The 19,869-nt window shown below is 54.1% G+C and overlaps 2 protein-coding genes across 8 annotated transcripts; one reads left to right on the top strand and one right to left on the bottom strand.

Moving 5' to 3' along the window:
• Positions 1–573: 573 nt before the first annotated feature.
• MAFF (MAF bZIP transcription factor F) lies at positions 574–4,158 on the bottom strand. Of its 5 annotated transcripts, none has more exons than XM_042050768.1 (3): positions 4,010–4,158; positions 2,660–2,716; positions 574–2,578 (listed from the first exon to the last, which is right to left on the bottom strand). In XM_042050768.1, exons 2-3 carry the CDS (start codon positions 2,693–2,695, stop codon positions 2,165–2,167), a joined length of 450 nt encoding a protein of 149 aa, XP_041906702.1. In that variant the 5' UTR covers positions 2,696–2,716; positions 4,010–4,158; the 3' UTR covers positions 574–2,164. The 5 variants fall into 5 exon arrangements, with proteins under 5 accessions (XP_041906702.1, XP_041906703.1, XP_041906700.1 ...); XM_042050769.1 differs by having other exon boundaries at positions 2,660–2,713; XM_042050766.1 differs by lacking the exon at positions 4,010–4,158 and adding an exon at positions 3,777–3,898.
• A 197-nt stretch (positions 4,159–4,355) lies between these two features.
• Positions 4,356–19,844, top strand: PLA2G6 (phospholipase A2 group VI). Of its 3 annotated transcripts, XM_042050755.1 has the most exons (16): positions 4,356–4,746; positions 5,195–5,410; positions 6,668–6,848; positions 7,991–8,178; positions 9,356–9,452; positions 10,412–10,594; positions 10,787–10,895; positions 11,491–11,643; positions 13,170–13,260; positions 13,987–14,150; positions 14,679–14,829; positions 15,008–15,144; positions 15,771–15,925; positions 16,657–16,824; positions 17,954–18,027; positions 18,576–19,844. In XM_042050755.1, exons 1-16 carry the CDS (start codon positions 4,538–4,540, stop codon positions 18,715–18,717), a joined length of 2,418 nt encoding a protein of 805 aa, XP_041906689.1. In that variant the 5' UTR covers positions 4,356–4,537; the 3' UTR covers positions 18,718–19,844. The 3 variants fall into 3 exon arrangements, with proteins under 3 accessions (XP_041906689.1, XP_041906690.1, XP_041906691.1); XM_042050756.1 differs by lacking the exon at positions 11,491–11,643 and having other exon boundaries at positions 4,357–4,746; XM_042050757.1 differs by lacking the exons at positions 4,356–4,746; positions 5,195–5,410 and adding an exon at positions 6,460–6,580.
• Positions 19,845–19,869: the final 25 nt, after the last annotated feature.

Raw genomic sequence — 19,869 nt, 5'->3', positions numbered from 1 at the left:
GGGACCTGGCCCACCAGGACATTTGGAACATGCTCACTGCTTCTACCTCAGCTCTGAGGAAGGGTGGCTTTTCCACAGAGGGAGGAGGTCTGGCTTCATCTCCCAGTAAGGTCCCTGCCACACTTCTTCCCCTTCTCCTGCCATCCATGGGCAGAAGCTCCTTGCTTTCCTCCTTGCTGTTTCCAGGTAAGGCAGTAAGGTCACTCAGCAGGGAAGTTTTTTGGCACAGATGCCCTGACTGCACCTGCCTCTTCTGCACCTGGTCCAATTTTTGTAGTGAAAAGCATTATCTTTCCCAGGAAAAGCTGATTCAGCACAGCTGAACTGCTCCTGAAAGCAAGTGCTTTGTGGGGGGGGGGGGTGGTATTCAGCATTAAGCATGCTTTTTTAGGCCTTTTCTCTCAGAGACTATAAATCTGTTTTTGTCTTAAAAAGCCATGAGCTATCCCCCATCCCATTTTTTTTGGGTGCATTCTTGAGCGTGTCTTGCAGCAAAGCTAGAGAGAGCCTGCAAATCTGGTCTCACTCAGACACAGCTCTGTCCCAAGTTCAAGAATGACCAAACACACTCTCTATGTTTGTGGAAAAAAAAAAAACAACTTGCTTTATTTGTAAAGTCTACAAAATACAGAGGAGTCGGGTAGGACACATACTGTAAGTCAGAAAATAAATAAGTTTTTTTTTTGCTCTATATAAGTATAAGATAAAATGTGATTTGCATATATAAAATATAAAGTACGGCTCTGTACCAACATCCTGGCTGTGCCGAGAGGCGGAATGGCAAAGAGGACGTGAAAATAACTTATGTTCGTGCAATAAATAAACCCAAGAGGAGTTGGGGTGGGGGATACCAACCACAGTGCCCCATCCAGGAGTGGCAGGCACCTCTACAGGGAAGAATGGAGGCTGCAGCTGAGGGCGGCTGGCGTGGCAATACCCAGGCAGGGGCAGAACAGAGGGGCAGGGGAATCATCTGCAGCAGCAGCTCCCGAGCTGGGTCTGCCTCCTGCTACCTCCCCTGTGCTGCCTGTATTTAGCGAACCCAGCTCTTCTCCAGTCTTTCAGCCTGCTCGAGAGCCGGTTGTCCCACACCAGTGTCCAAGCTGGAGGAAAACCAAAGGGAGGAGCCTACCTGCCTGCCAGGCAGCTCCCAGGAGCAGGGATGCTCTCCACCCCTACTTCCCACCTCCTGCACCTCCACCCCTCTCTCTGCCTCCGCATCTCTGACTCTCGAGGGCCAGGAGCACCTTTCCATGGGCTTTGTAGGTGGTGGGGCCATACAAGCTGGCCTGTGCTGAGCAAAACAGTGTTTATCTCTGCTCCAGCTGCCTCCGCTTCCTTCCTGCCGGTGCTGCTGGATTTCAGACACCCGGCCAAGCTGAGTGTCCCGTCAGCAGGAAGAGGCGTGAAGGATGTGCGTGATAGAAAAAGATAAAACAGCACCACTGCTTCTCCCCTTTGAGGACAACAGCCTGGGCTGACCCACTCACGTCCCCCAGCTCTCCCCTGCCCAGTCACTGTCACCTCTGGGGTCCCCCAGCACCACAAGCTGCCACAGTGCTTTCCCATTCCATTCACCCTTACCAGGCATCAACCTGCAGCCACTTTATCTCCCCCTCTGACCTGCCAACCTTCCCTTGCCATCTGCATCCTCAGAGATTTCAGACATGCTGCCATCTGCCCCCCTGCTACAGCTGTGGTCCAGGCTGTGTGCCCAACGCTGATACCCTTCTATCATGCCTTCTTCCACTACACTGCAAAACCTCTCTCTCCTCTTTTCCCTCTGGTACATGCTCCTGGGACTGCCTGGCCCACATTCAGCTCTCCCATGCCCTCTCACAGAAGAGAGGCACCTGGCATTTTCCTACCAGCTTGGAGCTGTGGGATGCTTCCCCACTGCTGCCTGCGTGGGTTCGCTCTCTCCTGTCTGCACACCCAAGAGGGGAGGGGGCTGTGGGGGCCACCAGTGAGGTCCTGTCCTCCACCCCAGCACCCACATAGCAGCAGCCCTCCCTGCCTGGGGGAGCTGGAGTTCAAGGGATGGGAGAAGGGGGATTTTGGGCACAGGTCCTGACAGGGAGGAGGTTGGGGAAGGGCTGGGAGGCAATTCATGGGGAAGGTGCCCCGGGGAGGACTGTGTCCTGCCGGAGGACGGAGGCCAGCACTAGGAGTAGGCGGCCTGGTTGGTGCCGGACTTGACGATGGTGATGACACTGGCGGTAGCCACCTTGGCAGGGTGCCCATGAGTGGCCACAGTGCGGGCGAAGCCCTGCAGGGCCTCGTACTTGCCACGGAGGGTGTCGAGCTCCAGGCGCATGGCAGCGTTCTCCCGGGCCAGCTTGTCCACCTCCCACTCCAGCTCCATCTTCTGCTTTTGCAGCTCTTCCTTCTGGCAGACGCGCTTCACCCGGCAGCTGGCAGCATAACCCCGGTTCTTCAGCGTCCGACGACGCTGCTTCAGCCTCGCCACCTCCTCCTTGGAGAGGCCCCGCAGGTGGTGGTTGAGTTCCCGCACTGACAGCCCCATCAGCTCCTCATCCGACAGCAGTGGAGTGTTCTCCCCCAGCTCCCGCTTCACCTGCCGGAGAGAGGCGTGCTTGCCTGAGACCCCCAAAACCAGCCCCCTGCCTCCCACGTCCCTGTTCCCACTGGTGCTCACCTTCAATGCCTTGCTGGAGAGCCCGTCCGCAGCCATCCTTTCCTCACTCTGGCCCTGCTGAGCAGCCAGGAGAAAAGCCGGTTACTGCCAGCCCCGTGTCCCTCACCTCAGAACAGAGGACACCGGCCCTGCTGGTCCTCTGCCTGCTGCCCACATCCCCCCCACCCCGGGCCGCATGACTCATCCCACTCCTTTTAAAAAAGTACATAGTAATAATATTAATAGCAATGATGAGTGCAAGGAATAATAGTAATGGGGCAAGGATGGACCTCCCGCCCTCCTTCATCCCATCACGAGACGGTTGGGATGCTGCTCTGCCCACGGGACCCGAAATGCCCCAGCCGCCTGCTGGGAAGCCAAGCCTTCCCCGCGGGGAGGAAACACAGGCGAGATCCGCCCGAGGCTGAAGGGAAAGTAAAAGCAGTAGCCCCACGGAGTGACAGCGTGGCGAAGTCACCCGGCCGGGACCCGTGCGGAGGTGCCGCCCCACCGCCCGGGAGAGCACCACGGGTGCCGCGCAAGGGTTGGGTGTCCCCAGGCTCCGGGGGTGAAGGGTCGCGGCGCCCCGTGATTCAGCAGCCCAGGGGAGAGAGTCACGGAAGCGGTGCCTGCCCCTCGTCGGTGGCCGGTCCCCCCCCCCGTCCCTGGGTTCGGAGAGTGAGGAGGGGTCCGGCACCCCACACTGCAGCCCAGCAGCTCTCCCCACCTCGGGGAGCCCCGTTCTCGTTAGGAGAGCCCTCGGAGGGACGAGGGGGGCCGGGACGGGGCCGAGAGCGCCCCGAGAAGAATGAGGGGCTGGAGAGGGGCGGCGGCAAAGGTGGAGCCGGGGCGGCTGGAAGCTGATGCAATCCGGGCCGGGGATCCGCCGCCGCCGGAGCCGGAGGAGCGGCGACGGATCCCTCCAGGGCGGTGGCCGGGAATTGGGAGGGAAGAGCGGCCGGCCCCGAGCGCGGCCGGCCGGCGGCCCCCCCGCCCCAGTCCCGGTCCCGATCCCCGCCCTCGGCGGCGGCAGAGAGGCCTCCAGCCGGTGCCGGACCCCGCCGCCCCCCTCTCGCGGCCGCCGCGCGGGGGGCGCAGGCGAGGCGGGAGCGGAGGGGCCGCTCCGGGCGGCGCTCACCTGGCGGCTGCGCTGGTCCCGCGGGGCCGCTGCCGGGTCAGGGCGTCGGGCGGCGCCTCCAGCCCCGCTCCCCGCGATTACTCACCCGCGGATTCTTTTCATTCATAAAAACACAGTCATGCGGTGACGTCACCCTCGCCACGCCCCCCCGCGCCGCTGCCGCGCGGGGCGGCCGCTGCCTTTAAAGCGCCCGCTGCCCTTAAAGCGCCCCACGGTGCCAGCCCCCCTCGCACCTGCTGCCAGCGCGCACCGCGGTGTGAATGCAGCCGCGCTCCAACAGCGCTGGTTCTGACTCCAGTTTAGGGATGGCGCGCGACCGATGAACGGCGCTGCCGGGAGCAGAACGCCGCACCAAAATGGACCACCACCTCTTTAAGGAGGGTTGCCCCATCCTCGTCGCCCCGCCCCTCACAAAGATGGCGCCTCCCGCCCTTCCGCCCGCCTCCCCTGGCAGGCGGCGGGAGCGGCGTTAATCCCGCCCCCCGCGGCCCCGCCCCGGAAGCGGCGCCGCTGATTGGCCCGTCCCGGGGGGCGGTGCCGGCGATTGGCGGGCGGCGCGCGCTGTCGGCGGCGCGCGGGGGGCGCTGGGGGCCCGTGGTGCTTTGCCCGGCGCCATCCCCGGAGGCGCCCTCGCCCCCATTGCCGGCGCCGCGGCGTCACCCGGCGGCGCTCCGGGCCACACAGCTGCGGGAAAGGGCTGGGGCCGGGCGGAGCCAGTGGCCGCGTTTCCCTCGCGACAAGCCGCCTGAGGCTCTGGGAAGATGCAGTTCTTTGGGCGGCTGCTGGACACCTTCAGCAGCGTCACGCAGATATTCTCCAACCCGTACCGCGTGAGGGAGGTGCCGGCCGCCGAGTACGCCGGTCATGCTTGCCTGCGGGAGGAGGGCAGGGTGGCCCTCTACAAGAACAGCCTCGCTCGCTCCTGGGACTGCCTGCTGGTGAATCCCCAGAGCCCGCAGGTCGCGTTCCGGTGAGTGACAGGCCTTTCGCCGTCCCTGCTGGCGTGGGAAACCAAAGACCCCACGTTGCTGGTGTAGGGGCTGACTTGAGGCCGCGGGTGTGGAGTGCTGCGTTGAAGCAGCAGGTGGGCTGGGAGGGGTGGAAGGCCCGTGCGTGGGCTGGTGGAGGAGTTGCCGTCAAAACAGCTCGTGGAAACGGGACAGGGTCCAAACATTGTGACAACAGGCAGCTGTGATATAGTTCAGGGCATCTACAGGTGCACGTGCATTGTTCAGGAAAGGGGATGCTCACTTCCAGTGAAGTAGTCTCTCTGCTTCCCTTGGAACACGGATGACACTAGTTGAAAAAGAAGTGAAAGTTCCCAGCACTGCTGTTTGGAAGAGAGCTGCTTCCCTCAGATACACGGGATTGGAGTTATTCCTTTGAGCAGGATGAACCCTGTGCTTGCTTTTCTCCAGGCTCTTCCAGCTGGACAACGAAGCAGACGCCCTGGTGTACTTTGAGCAATATGCCCGGCAGCTGCGCCCTTTCTACGAGAGCTCGTGCCAGCCCTTGTCCCTGGAGGAGCTCCAGCAGCTCAGCGACTGCCTCCGCAGCTACCCCAGCTGGTCCCCTGCACATATTGCTGTGGAGTTTGGCCGCCGGGAGAGCTTCCGGCACAACCACATCCAGAGGCAAGGAGTGGGGGGGTCTCCAGGGGGTCGGTGCTCAAGGAGCTTGGGAGGGCAGGCTGGGCTGTATTAGAGGATCCCTTCTTCGCTGTGGGAGCTGCCTGGTGGGTTTCAACCTGCTGCTGCAGAGCCCAGAGCTCTGGTGCTTGAGATAAAGGATTGAAGTACCTTGCTAGAGACACTGGTTAGGTTATTGCAACCCTTTGTGGAGCTGTTTTTTGGAGGGGGTTGCGCACTTTGTAAGCTGTGAGAGGGAAGGTACAGTAGGACTGTCTGGAAACAGTTTTTGGCCACAAGCCCTTGCTCTTTTTCCATAGTGAAGTTCTGTTGTAATTTAACCCCAGCCAGCAGCCAAGCCCCACGCAGCCACTCCTCACTCCCCCACCAGCAGAAGCAGGGAAAGGATTGAAAGGGCAAAGGATAGAAAACTTGTGGGTTGAGATAACCCCATGAAAGGGGAAAGCAAAAGCCACGCACACAAGCAGAGTAAAACAAGGAATTGAATCACTGCTTCCCATGGGCAGGCAGGTGTACAGGCACCTCCAGGGCCCCATCACTCCTTGTGGTGGCTTGGGAACCACAAACACCATCACTCCAAAAGTCTGCCCCCGCTCCTCCATCCCCCAGTTTTATATAGTAAGCATGATGTCATATGGTCTGGAATATCCCTTTGGTCAGTTGGGGTCACCTGTCCTGGCAGTGTCTCCTCACAACCTCCCTTGCACCCTGTCTCCTTACCCATGGGTCAGTATGAAAGCAGAAGAGGCCTTGGCTCAGGGTAAGCCCTGCTCAGCAATAACAAAAACATCTCTGTGTTGTCAGCTCCGTGTTCAGCACAAATCCAAAACACAGCCCCATACCAGCCCCTGGGAAGAAAGTTAACTCTACCCCAGCCAAAACCAGCACAAGTTTACTGAGGGGAGACTGGTGAGGAGTTAGGGGACTGGGGGGCAAATGGCAGCACCATTGCCAGGTTGCTGACTGTAACCTGTCTCCTGCCTTCCTTTGAGCAGAAGGAGCTGATCCCATATGGAGGGCAGAAAAAGGAGCAGCATGTCAGGGAGAGAGTCCGGGGCAGGGCTGCTTGCTGGCCCTTCCCTGTGCTCCTTCCCTGGCAAGAGGCCGGGCTTTCCTGAACCTCATGGTTCACGCCAGATGGGGCAGATGTGGAAGGTACCTCTGTGTCAGCTCCTGGAGCAGCTGCTTGCCCTCCTCCTCCCGTGGCCATTCCTGGGCCTCACGGCGAGTCCTCTCTTGCAGCTGCGTGAACAGCACGGACAGCGTGGATGGCTGCACCCCGCTGCACCTGGCGTGCCGCAAGGGGGACATGGAGTGCCTGCTGGAGCTGCTGGAGTGCCACGCGCGGGTGGACATCACTGACAGGAACGGGGAGACTGTTTTCCACTATGCTGTGCGAGGGAGCAACCCCCAGATCATTGAGGTGGGAGTGACTTCTGCTCTGGGAGAAGGTGGGACCAGAAGAGGTTTTCTCTGTGCTGTGAGGAGAGGGATGGGAAAACAGCTGAAGATAGGGGAAGAGAAAGTCAGTTCCCTCTGTTGAGTTATTTGCTTGAGCCTGATTTCAGCCTCTTCTATCCATCTTTACTGGTGCTGTTTCCCATAATCAGAGTGCAGATTCCACCCTGCACTAGAACATGGACATTAAGCAAGTTTCCTCAGAAAGCCTCCTTCACTGCTATTTGCATCAGGCCTTCACCCTGCCTTTCCTCAGGCCCATGGCTGCTCCTTCCCTCTCTCCTGTGGGCAGGGCGTTCGGTTTTGGGCAGTGTGATGTAGGGAAGTGTGTGTTGAGACTGCCCACAAGCTGAAGGACAGTTTCGGAGCTGCCCTGGGCTGTCCTGAGCTGCAGGACCTGCTGTTTGAACTGAGTGGCCTTGTGTGGGGGACAGTGATCAGAGCCTCAAGGCAGAGACAGTCCGAAGTTGTAGGTGTTCTTGATGGCTGAGAACTGCTGGGCAGAGTGATGGGGTTTATGAGGGTGTGGGTGACCTTGCACATGATTCCTGAGGTCTGTCAGCTCCCCAAGACTTGGTGTGAGCCTGAGACTGACTTCCCCACAGCTGCAACCCCCACATTTGCCCAATGCCTGTTGTGACACCTCTCCGTCTGCCTACCAGTCTGTGTTAGTTTCCTAATGCATGATGAGGTAGGGATGAGGATCAGGGCTTGCCATGCTGTGGAGTGGGCAGTTAGGAACTTTGTATTAAAAAGATATCCTCTTCTTTATTTCTCTGGTGGCATCAACTTGGCTTGTTGTCTGATCTGTCTTGTGTTTGTTTCTTTTCTCCATTGATTCCTTGCTAAGCCAAAGAAAAGAACCTAAATTCCCACTTCTCATGTGTGCACCAGGGCTTCCCCAGTGTGGCAGTGGGGTATTTTTGTGCAACAAACCAGTCAGCACAAAACAGATCTACAGTTTACAGGGAGCAGGGATGGAGAGGATAGGCTGTAGCATTGTGAGGGGTCCAGTGCTCCAGAGTGTGTCCTCAGAGCTCAGGAAGAGAGATGATGCTCTTCCATGTTTGTCTGTCTATTTATTTATCTGCTTTCTCCTCCTTCCAGCTCCTGGGCAAAACCCCAACTACTGGCCTGGATCACCTGAGCAATGATGGGCTGACAGCTCTGCACCTCGCGTGCCAGCTGGGCAAGGAGGACATGGTTCGGTCCCTGCTGAAGTGCCGTGCCAGCTGCAGCGTCGTGGGCACGCTGGGCTACCCCATCCACACAGCACTGAAGTTCTCTCAGAAGGGGTAGGTGTAGTCTCCCCTCCAGTCTGGGGACCCGTGTGCTTGCTCAGCCATTGCCCAGGGCTGTGCTCAGTAGGACAGGTCTCATGTGTAGTCATTGGCAGAAGAACAGGGAAGTACTGGTATGGGAAAGAAAGAAATGCTTTCAGAATAAAACCTTTTTTTCCTTGAATTATTACATTATTCAGTATCAGACATCGGGAGAAAGGCACAGATTTAAAAAGATGTATTTGTGAAATACATTTTCTCAGAACAAGCTGTTGGAAGATGATTGACTGATGCTTAGTATTAATTGCTGTACCTCTGTCTTTGAGTGCTCTGATCCTAATAAGCTTTCATTTCAAAGCCTAGTTTTCCCTATCTCCTGTAGGGCAGAGATACTCTTGACTCTTAATAACACACTCTGGAACTGAATCAAAAGAGGCACAATATTTACTCCCTGCTTTCTTTGGAGAAATTCAATGCCCTTTGTATATGCTTTGTAATACTTAATGTTCACAGTGTCCAAACTCTACAAACAGGGCTTTCAAGGCAACACTAGCTGCTGGTAGCTGATTTTTAAGCATTTTGAAAAGTACTTCCCAACATTAGAGACACATTCACAAGTCCAAAATGGGCATAGGTCACTGAGGTTGCGCTGGGGCTCCATCTCTTGTGCAGGGTTTGTTTGCTGGTAGTGGAGAGGGCATGCTTATTTCATAAGTCTGCTTACCCTGTTTTCTAGGCATCAGATACTGGTCTGTTCACCACAGGTGTGGTTTTTCACTCATAGGGAAGTACATAGATTCTTAATTTCAGCAAGTATTTGACTATTATAGTTCTATGCCCATGTTTCCGTGGAAAGAGAGGAGAAGAATTTTGCTTCTCAGGTTTGGAGAGTTTCCAGAAATGCCATATTCCTGTATTAGAGAAGCACTCAGATGCTGCTCCACAACTTGTAATTGGGAAGAGGTTCTCCTGCTCCCAACACTGTTTGGCTTGTATGCTTCCTGTTGTGCCCATGATTTCTGTGAAGAGCAAAACAAAAGTGCAGCTGAGGAACTTGCAGGTGTTGCAGAGACCCTGCTGCTGCTGCAGGGTTTCCTGGTTTTCCTCTGGGCAGATGGCAGGTGGTGATGTGAGTGGAGGTCTTGAGCCAAGACAGCAGCCATCCATCCTGTCATCTCACTGTCTTTCCCAGGTGTGCCCAGGCCATCCTCGAGGCAGATGCCAGCCAGGTTTGCTCCAAGGACCCACGCTATGAAGCCACTCCACTGCACTGGGCGAAGAAGGCAGAGGTAGATGGAGCCAGTCCATGGGGAGGGCCTGTGCTGCTCCCCAGCACCCAGTTAATTCCTCCTGTGGCTGACCTGTCCCTTTCCAAGTGCACGTGCAGAGCCCTGGGAGTGTCAGAGCCCAGCCAGCAGCCCAGTGTTTGATTCTCTTTGTGCCAGTCAGTGCTGTTTGCCACAGGGAATAGAGCAGGGGAGCCTTGCAGTGAAATAAACTGGTGGGCTCATCCCTAGTGTTTCATCCATGGCTGTGAAACTGCCAGCTTGTCCCTTTTCCCTTTTGTTGGGGAAATTGCAGCACTGTCCCTCCCGTTGCCCCTGGAGGGAGCTCTCTTCTCATTACCTGCCAGTTTCCTGGGAGCAAACAGAGCGATGCCTTAGAAACTGCAGGGGAAGCATGAGGTAGGCACGGAGTGGTGGCACGTGGGTGAAAGTCCATGTCCTGCCAGACCCGGGCAGGATGGTGATATGCTATGCTGGAGCACCTGAATGATACTTGTTGCAAGCAGAGGGCATTGCTGTAGCAGGGCTCTTTTCCCTTCCTGCAGTATTCCTTACTCTCAGAAGTGTCCTGTGGAGTTTCAGAGCAGACTTAAATTTGCTTGGCTTATAAAGAGAAGCTCAGAAGGCAGAAGTTTTCCTTTCAGTCTCCAAGGATCCTGGCCTGAGTAGGAGCTGTTTTTTTCTCCATTGATCTGAGCCAGTCATCATAGTTTGTGTGAACCCCAAAGCATCCAGAAGCTCTAGCCAGACTGTGCAGCCCCCAACTAGTTCTGTGGGAAAAGACAGAGAAGCCCCAGTGCTTGGAACAATTCAGCTGGCATCTGCCAGCCAGCTGTATCCAGGCTAAGTGTCCCTCCTCTTCCCGCGCTTTGCTTGCCTTGAGACCTGCATGGTGTGAGTGCCCAGCTGTTTGTCCTCATGACTGCTTTCTCTCTTCTTGATCTCTGCTCACTCGGGCGCAGATGACACGGCTGCTGCTGGAGTACGGCTCCGAGGTGAACGCGAGCAGCCGCACGGCTGACATGGCTCTGCACATTGCGGTGCAGAGGGGCCGCCTGGACTGCGCCATGGTCCTGCTGACACACGGCGCCCACACCAACGCCCGGGGACACGATGGCAACACCCCGCTGCACCTGGCCATGAAGGTGAGTGTTCTGCAGAGGCTGCTGGGAAGGAGGGGCGATTTTCTTGAAGAGTTGAGACAGGGACGGAGTCCTTTGAAATTCTGGCTATTTCAAGTGGTGTTCCCTTGTGGATGCTTTGGCTGATGAAAAGGGGAAGGAAGGAATGAGAAATCATGTAAGTGGCTCTTGACTGAGCTTTCTTTTGTTCCCTAGCATGACCACCTGGATATGATCAAAGCAATCATCGTGTTTGGAGGAGATGTTGAAATCCCCAATGATTTCGGGGAGACACCAGGGCTGTTGGCAGCCAGGAGCAGCAAAGGTGAGGGAGCATGTCAGCAGCCTTACAGGATGAGCCCAGCATCCTGTCTCCCCTTGGGGGCCAAAACAGTGTCTTGGGGAGAGGTGAAAACATGCCATGCATAGGTGATGCTTCTCCAACGTGCTTTCCCAGCTTCTAGTTGCTCACATAGTAGGCACTTATTTTGCTAGCAGCATAGGCTTTGTATTAATAGCCCTTGATGAATTTCTCTTCTGTGACACAGAGATGCAAGAGGAAAAGCTGGCACGCCCTCCCCCTTTTTCAGGTCACTATGTCAGGCACTGCAGGCTCACAACAAGATGATGTAGCACTGCTGAACCACCCAGGCGCAGGCAGACACAGGCAGTTCTCCAGGGCAAGAAGTGTGTGGCACACACCCTCGAAGCTGCACAGCAGTGGATACTCCTGCTATGTACAAGTCCTGCTGCCTGGTGTTTGGGGAGAGATACCTGGGACGTGTTTTGCCCTTCCTCAGGTCATCCCAGAGGCTTTGTGGGGGTCTAGCCCGCTGTGAACTCAGTGGAGCACGTTCTCCCGTGGTGTGCGCGTGCACTGATTCTCTTTCTGATCTGTAACTCCCCCTTCGTCACCTAAGGTGCGAACCGGAAAGTGCTCTTAGACCTGCTGCAAACTGTAGGGACCGAACGCTGCCACCCACCACCCAACCCTGACTCCCCAAGCCTGGCACCATCTGCCGCCTCCTTCCTGGAAGGCCAACCTTCCTCACGGAGCAACCTCAACAGCTTAGGTAACGCCTTCCCTGGCCCTCCCTCGCTCTTCTCCCTTCTTGCTTCACAGTGCTGTCTCAGACCTCTTCTTCAGACGGGCTGTGCTCTGGGAACTGTCAAAGCTCTCACTTCTTGTGACTCTGTGGTGGCTCTGTCCTCATTCACCTTTTGCAGGATCTTATCTCTCTTCTCTGCTTTTCCTGTTACGTGTATTCTAAACTCGTGTTCTCAAAACATTTGTTTTATAGATCTGACACAATATAGCTCTGTAAAAAGAAAGACTGATTGCCTCAGCTCTCTGGAAGAGGGGGCACCTAGTTACCTGCATGTACTTTATGCACTGGGTCATGTATAGAAGGGAAGGTACTTGCTGGTCTGCCTTGAGGACCTCCCAGTGTTGTGTTGGGCACAAGGAGATTTAGAAGCGTCACTTATTCAGATCCTGGAGGCCAGCAGCTGAGAGAGGGAAAGGGTGAAGCCTGAGGGTAAGCAACCTTGATCACTGGGTTTGTTACGCATAGGAAAAGCCTACCTTGGGACATATGATTGTGTTGAATCTTGTGGTCTATGCTGTCCTGACTGTGTGAATAAGCACATGGATCTGTTGTAAGTGAGGGGCTTTCTGCCTTTAGGGAGCTCCAGAGCTGAGGCAGAGGCAACAAGAGGGGTTGTGGACGAGGCAGTGGGGGAGTTGACTTGGAGGGTCATGAGAAAAGCATGCAAGCAGCTAACATCTGCTTGTGGACCACTTCCCATCTCAGGCTGGAGGTATTCTTTGCAGAGGCTCTCCTGTGGGGCTACAGGACAATCATGGAATGTGTGTCTGTGTCACCACAAATCTCACTGGCTGCTGACACCAGGACTTTCTTTTCACTGTACCCTGGTGAAGGCAACCCATGCCCAGTTTCAGCTCTGATGCGCTGGCAGAGCAAAACCCTTTTTTATCATGGACTCTAGCCCTTGAAGAAACTCCTCATTGCATTCATTGTTGTCCACAGCCACCTTCTGGCCTGGGTGCTGGCAGGAGTATGTAACTTCTCTCCCCCTGTTCTTTCTTCTTTTGGTTTCGCAGGCTGGCTTCTGACCTAGCCTGGATTGGTGCCCCGCACCCAGGGTGGCCTGGGTGAACGCCAGCTGAGGGGTAATGACAAGTCACCCTGTCCTCACAGCTTTTCTGCCTAGGCTACTTTGAGGAGTAGATTTAGGTTTTATCTTAACAGCTTGCAGTAAACTGCGTAGTGGGCACGCTGCTGGGCTCTGCCTTCTCTCACCCTCCATGCACATCATCTGCTTCTCCAGATCCTGTCTTTTCTGGTGCATCTCCAGCTGCCCACTCTAAAGGATGGTGTTGCTGTCCCTTGGTGTGGAGTTAAATTTGGGGGGTACCTGTTGGCTGTGGGTAAGATGGCTTGTGTCTCCTGCAAGGACCTTTTTTCGATGGGGAAGGGAGTTGTATATTCTCTCTGTGTTTATTATGTTTATTGGTTATCACACTGGTGATCTCTAATTTTTTTTTTTTTCATTTTGCATGTTCATGGCCCTCTAGGGTACAAGGACCTTCTGTATATTTCCACAACGCTTGGACAGTTTCTGAAGGCACCAGATGTTGTGGACACGCCCACTGAGGCTAGAAGAAAGTAAGTGAGGAACAGCTTCTGTCCAGGCTCCTGTGCAACTTGAAGGTGAAATCCATGTGTGAATTCTCCCTCCTGCACCCATGGGGATGGCATCCTCAGAGCTGACATTATTTCATGCCCATCAACATTGCAGTTTTTGCCAGCGTCTTTTAAGAAGTCTCTGTTTCCATAAATGATCCCTGCCTGTCCTGTCTGGAGCTGCAGTATAGCCTGAGATCAGAAGGTGAAACCCTGCTCTGTCCTTCTCCTGTGCCACTGGGCATCCAACACTGTTTTGGCTTTGTGATTTCCCTGTCTCCACACACTGCCCTGATGTTCATTCACTCAGCTCCTCTGCGCTGTCTTGGCAGTGCCTGCACCTTGCTGTGGAGTGGAGGAGGAGTTGGCACTGAGGTGCTGCTGGCAGGATTTAGGTCTGTCTGCTTTTTTATTTATGACACAACACCCATTACTGTGTAGTAAGGGACTGGGGACTCTCTCTCTGGTGTAAAGGTTAGAGATGGCTATGCAAGAGCAAAGGATGTTGCACCAGCTCTGACAAGGCTTATTGGACATGTCTTGCACCTGAGAAGGCACTTCTGGATTTATTTATTCACTGATTACACTGTCTGCAGCAATCTACTTACTGGCATAGCTTCCTGTCCCCAGGGCCATGTTCCCATGGAGTGTTCTGTGATTTGTAATCTGTCCCACGGCTCCCAGTCATCTGTGTGTGTCTCTCTCCAGTCAGGACCGGCTCCTGTGCTTGGATGGAGGGGGCATCCGGGGCCTTGTGCTCATCCAGCTTCTCCTGGCTATTGAAAAGGCCGCGGGCCGTCCCATTCGTGAGATTTTTGACTGGATCGCAGGGACCAGCACTGGAGGGATCTTGGCGCTGGCTATTGTACATGGTAAGGACATAATGGGTCCCTTCTTGCTCCGGTGGGCCCGAGTGTTCCTCTTGGGGGAGCAGATGTGTGGTGGGAGCCGCCTCTCTGAGTCCCAACTGAGATATTTTTCTGCCTGCCAGAGGAGGGAAGGGATGTTCCTTAGTAAAGGAAAGCCTAGACCTGGCTTTGCGCTTACTTCTCATGTCAGCTGGCTTTGAGCAGCTTTCTGGGTTTCGGGGAGTGCATGATGGCAGAGTTCAATGTTCTGTTCTTCCTGTGCTCTCCACAGAGGCTGTAGAGCAAGGTGGTTGATACATTCTGGTAACGGGAAGCTGCTCCAAGCTTGCTCTTCCTCTGTAATCCTTCCCAGTCATGCTGCTGAGAACCAAGCAGATGACAGGCAGCTTGGGAAGGGGATTGGATTGGGAGTGATGCCTCCCATCTCCCACTTGTCCTGGGAAGTCCTTGCACTGATTTGTTCTTGTGCTGTTTGTTCTGTGTGCCTTTCCTCTCACCCCCTGCTCCTGCCAACACTGTTGCTCGTCTCAGGAAAGTCCATGGACTACATGCGCTGCCTGTACTTCCGCATGAAGGACATGGTGTTCCGGGGGTCTCGGCCCTACGAGTCGGAGCCCCTGGATGAGTTCTTGAAGAAGGAATTTGGGGAAAACACCAAAATGACAGATGTCCGAAAACCCAAGTAAGTCCCGCCTTGGGCTGTGCTGGTTGATGCTGTCCCACACGTGCTCTAGACCTGTCTCAGCAGGGATGCTCAGCCTCTCCTTAGAGCAGATCTGGGGGAGTGTGATGTGCAGGCTTTTGAAACCATAGGGTTTTTTTTCCATTTTACTCTTATTCTCTCATGTCTGCTTCCCCAGGGTTATGGTGACAGGGACATTGTGTGACCGACAGCCAGCTGAGCTCCACCTTTTCCGGAATTACCCTGTACCAGAGACAAAACGCTCCACTGAATACATGACAAGTGCATCTTTCCAACCACTCACTCGGCCAGAAGGTAAATGGAAGTCCAGCTGGTTGTTTGAGGAGGTTTCATCCCTCAGAGACAGATTTCATATTCTTCCTCCTATTGCTCTAAAAATCAGCGTGTCCCAGCAATGGCTCAGCCCTGGTCTTGACTTGTAACTAGGTCCTAGTGATGGTTCCTATTTCTCCTATCTCCTTTGCCCTTGGCTTCTCTTATACCAGGAACAGGGGCTGGCTGGTGAGGTTCATGAGGAAGGGGTCTGCTGGAGGAGTCCTGCATACAGTCAGTACCTTTCCCTGGGCTCTCACAGAAAAACATGGAAAAGCCACGTAACCGAGGCGTGCAGCCCCCTCCAGCATGCTGCCTTGTCTGGCACACATAAACAACTGGGTCAATATCAAAATAGCAGCAAGGAAATGGATAGAGAGTGAATTTGACCCAGGATATGTAAAAAGTGGTGAGAACATCTTTTAAAGCCCCACAGAGTCATCCTGTGCATCCAAGCAGAAGCCCTGCTGTTGGGAGAAAGAGGCGCAACCATGTAGGGCAGGGTTTCCTGGGATTGCAAGCCATCCTGATTTGCGTTGGTGGAGCTGGGGTACTTTTTGTGCACAGCAGAGTTGCTGCAAGAGGCCTTTTGCTCTCTGTCCCTGCAGAGCAGCTCGTGTGGCGCGCTGCCCGCTGCAGCGGTGCGGCTCCCACTTATTTCCGGCCCATCGGCCGCTTCCTGGATGGAGGGCTGCTGGCCAACAACCCCACCCTTGATGCCATGGCAGAGATCCATGAGTACAACAAGACACTGATCAAAAAGGTGAGGCAAATCCTAGTCTTGACTGGTTACTGGAATTTTTTGGCCCCCTCTTGAAGAGGAAGAGGGTTTGAGAGTGGATGCATCTTAGTGGATAAACTAGTTAGAGGTGCAGTGCCCTAAAAGGGAGTGTATGGAGGGGGATATGTGTTGGGAATAGTGGCTGGGAGGTGAGATGCCTCTTCCGACAAGGGTGTGAGAGGGGGAGACAGTATCATCAGCCTCTCCTTGCTACTTTGAACAAGGATGATTCAGTTGATGGTTTCATGTGGCCCTTGACATGGGTCTGGAGGACCTTTTTCTGCCCAAAAATAAATGGAGAAGACAAGGGGTAGAGTACTCTGCAAGGCTGAAGAGTGAATGCCTTCTGTGGTGTGGCAAGTTCTTCAAAAAGATGAATAACCAGTGGCAGCTATTGCTCCCTGTAGCTGAAAGGGGAGGTGTGTTGCCAAAAGACTGAAGAGTTGGGCTGTTTCATCTGGTCCTAGGACTCATCTCCGGGGGAATCCCATGGGCTCAGGTGTGGTCAGGGGAGAGGGGACAGAACAGTGCAACTGTTGAAGTCCTGTGGGTTACAGCTGTCTCACCAGGCTGTACTTAGGGGGAGGATGAGGGAAGGAAAGGCTGCTGAGCCTTTTGCCTTGGCTTTCAGAGCTTCCCCAGGAAGCTGCTGTGAAAGACATGCTCCACTTTCATTGTTGGTCCTTGCAAACAGATCTTTTCTTTGTCCTCAGGGTCAGAAGCATGAAGTAAGAAAATTGGGATTGGTGGTCTCCCTGGGGACAGGGAAGCCTCCTCAGGTCCCAGTGAGCTCTGTGGATGTTTTCCGCCCCTCAAACCCTTGGGAGTTGGCAAAGACCGTCTTTGGGGCCAGGGAGCTTGGCAAGATGGTGGTGGATTGTGTGAGTACTGGGAGGAGGGGATGGCGAAAGACCCCTGGGGTTGCTTGCATGGAGGGAGAAAAGGTTTCCAGGTTCCAGCTTCCTCCTTTTGGAAGTAAATTCTATTTCCTTGGAACTGGTCTGACATGGATGTAGTGGGTAATGTAAGAATTGCAGGAGCACAGCAGGCCTGAAGACCTGTCTGATTCTTCGGGGTTTCAAGTGCCCCAAAGGACACTCATCCCCAAGGGATATTCTTGCAGCTGAAAGGAGCTAAGGACAGGATGGTGGTCAAGTGACTCTTAGAAACATTTGCAGGTGTGAGTTTGTGAAACTCATATCTTTCCCGGAAGCATTGCTTATCATATGAGCAACCTGGGGTAAAAAAAAAAAAAAAAACATGCCTCAGAAAACAGCAATTCTTTTTTTTTTTTTTTTTTTTTTAGAAAAGCTTTGTTTTCCCCACTGGGGGAATCAGTAAATACTAAAGAAGTGGGAGAGTCACTAATAAAAACCAGTAGTTGCAAGTTGTGGTTAGGAGTGTGTAGTTGGCATATGCACTTGTGTGCTTCAGGAAGATCATCGTTAAATGTTGTGCATGAAAACACTCTAAATAGATGAAAGCTAGAAAGATCAGAACTGGAGTTCTGACTATGATCTTAATTCTGTTGCTTTATCTCCTTTTTAGATTCCTGAAGTGAGAAAATGCCCAGAGTCTCTCTGCTTTCCCTGTCTTTTACCTCAGGGCTCCCAGGGAAGCTGTCCCAGGATAGCCCAGTAAGCCTGCAGTAATCACAGGCTCTGCTGTACAGGGCTTGGACAGAACAGATACAGATGAAATCCCAGGGAGACTGTCATTAAGGTCATCCTGGGAGTTTCCTTGAGGCAATCCACTCGGTGCTGTGACATATGAAGGGTTTGTAGGGTGCAATTCTTGTGTCCCAAGCATCAGGAGCACTGTTCTTATGTTAGAAAAGAAAAAGAAAAGCCATCCCACTCTTGGTGGCGAGCAGTGCCATCCAGGATGCACTTGCTCCTGTTTTTTGCTCTCCCTCTGCGCCTTGTGCAGTTGGACGTGGTGCCAGGGAAGCCTCTTGTAGGCAGGGGAAGAGCAGCCAGGCTGTAAACTGCGGGCCTGTTTCTCCTGCAGTGCACTGACGCAGATGGCCCAGCTGTGGATCGTGCCAGGGCCTGGTGTGAGATGACGGATGTGCGGTATTTCCGGTAGGAGCTTCCTTTCCGCTCACTTGCACAGACCTATTTTTATCCCTCTCGCTTCGGACCTGGCTGTGGCGTGCGTCATCCCAAATGGCATCCCCTCCAGTGGCACGCCTGCCCAGACCTGTCCCCTGCCCCCTGCACATGCCTCAGTGACGTGATGGAGCATGTCTTGGCCCTCCACATGAGCTGAGGCACCCAGCACGCCTGGCCTGGGCCAGTTAGGGGAGGCTTGGGGGTGTTGTCTTGCACGGTGCTTTGGGACGTGCATCCTGCCCTGTTCCGCCTCTCACAGCCTGTTTTAGACTTGTCATACGTGCTTGTGTTTAGCACATGTCCCTCATGCGCTGCGGTTGCTTCACTGTGGCTCCACCTTGAGTGTGGCTGGGCCTTGAAGGAGGGAGCAGGCCTCTGCTCTGCGAGCCTGGCAGATCCAGGGCCAGCGAGCACCCCGGCAGCGGGAGCCGCTTGGTGGAAGTGTCCTGCTTGGCAGGCTCGTGCCTGATCGCCTCCGTGTCTGTGCCCAGCTGGTGATGCTGTCTCGCTGCCCTTAGGCTCAGCCCTCAGCTGCACACGGAGGTGATGCTGGACGAGGTGAACGACGCCGTGCTGGTGAACGCTCTCTGGGACACCCAGCTCTACATCTACCAGCAGCGGGAGCAGCTGGAGCAGCTGGTGCGACATCTCTGCCGATGACTGACCTGGAGGTGCCCGTTCTGCGTCCCGAAGGCAAGGAGCAGCAGACACTGAAATGGCTCAGATCTGCCCATGAGCCAAGGTGTTGAGGTGGGGAGAGATTAGTACTACTCAAGAGGAATTAATATTTAATAGACAGCAGTGCACATACACATGTATTCCCAGACACAGTATGTATGACATGTATGATAGCTGTAAAATGCTGACAGTTATCTTTGTGCTGTAACCCCATCTCCACTGCCCTGCTTGGTTTTGCTACACTGCTCTCTGACCCAGAATCCAGAGCCCTCACCTACTTGTCTTGAGCTGTAGCAGCTGGGATGTCTCTTGTCTGTGCAGTACCTCCACTGACAAAGCACCGTGCACCTTCCCATGTCACAGAACAGGCCTAGGCCTGATAAAGCTTCAGGAATTGCTTGGCCCACTGGGGCCAAGGTATTTCAGAGTGTATAGTATGGGAAAAAGGAATTATTTTTCCCTCAACACCCAGTTTGAAGGGGAGCAGAAATGCTGCAACTTTTTGCAGTAGGTATGATGCAGAATGTTGCTACTGGCCTTGGGAGAAGGGCAAGCCTTTCCTGAGACAGTTGTCTTCTGCAGCAGTTTCTCCTTTCCCCTCTGAGATGGGCTGGCAACACAGTACTGACTGTGCCTGGGGAGGGAGAGACTCCCCCACCCAGGACTTTATTGTGCCACTGATTTGCTGTGCTACACCTTGCTCAGGGGCTGAGATGTGAAAGCCTGTCTTTACTCACAGCAAGCTCAGTGGAAGGGACAAGAGCCTTGGCTTCATAGAGAGCTCATTTCTCTTTATTCTAAAATTATTTAAAATGAAACTGAAATGCTCTGAGATCGGTTCCCGCCAAAGAAGCCAACCCTGTGACAATTTGGATCTACTTTTTTCTTATGAGTGGAAATTCTACTGTGATTGCTGCACCACTCAGTGTTTCTGCAGTAATTTTTGCATATTTATAAATAATTTATGTATCTATTTGGAGGCGTTTTGAGGAGTAACCTGGAAAACTGAATTTTTAATCATTTTCTTTTGAGTGAATGGACTGCTGCTGCCTGTTTCTGTGAGAAACTAATATGTCCTAAAATAAAGAGGGATTTGCATTTGGTTCCAATGTTGTGCAGTCCATGGTTGTCTTG

This window comes from Corvus kubaryi, unplaced genomic scaffold, assembly GCF_017639235.1.
Source record: "Corvus kubaryi isolate FWS band 111438036 unplaced genomic scaffold, C.kubaryi_AGA036_p1.0 74, whole genome shotgun sequence".
Taxonomy (NCBI): Eukaryota; Metazoa; Chordata; class Aves; order Passeriformes; family Corvidae; genus Corvus; species Corvus kubaryi.
The sequence above is the reverse complement of the archived record's forward strand: the minus strand, read 5'-3'. Positions and strand labels throughout refer to the sequence as shown.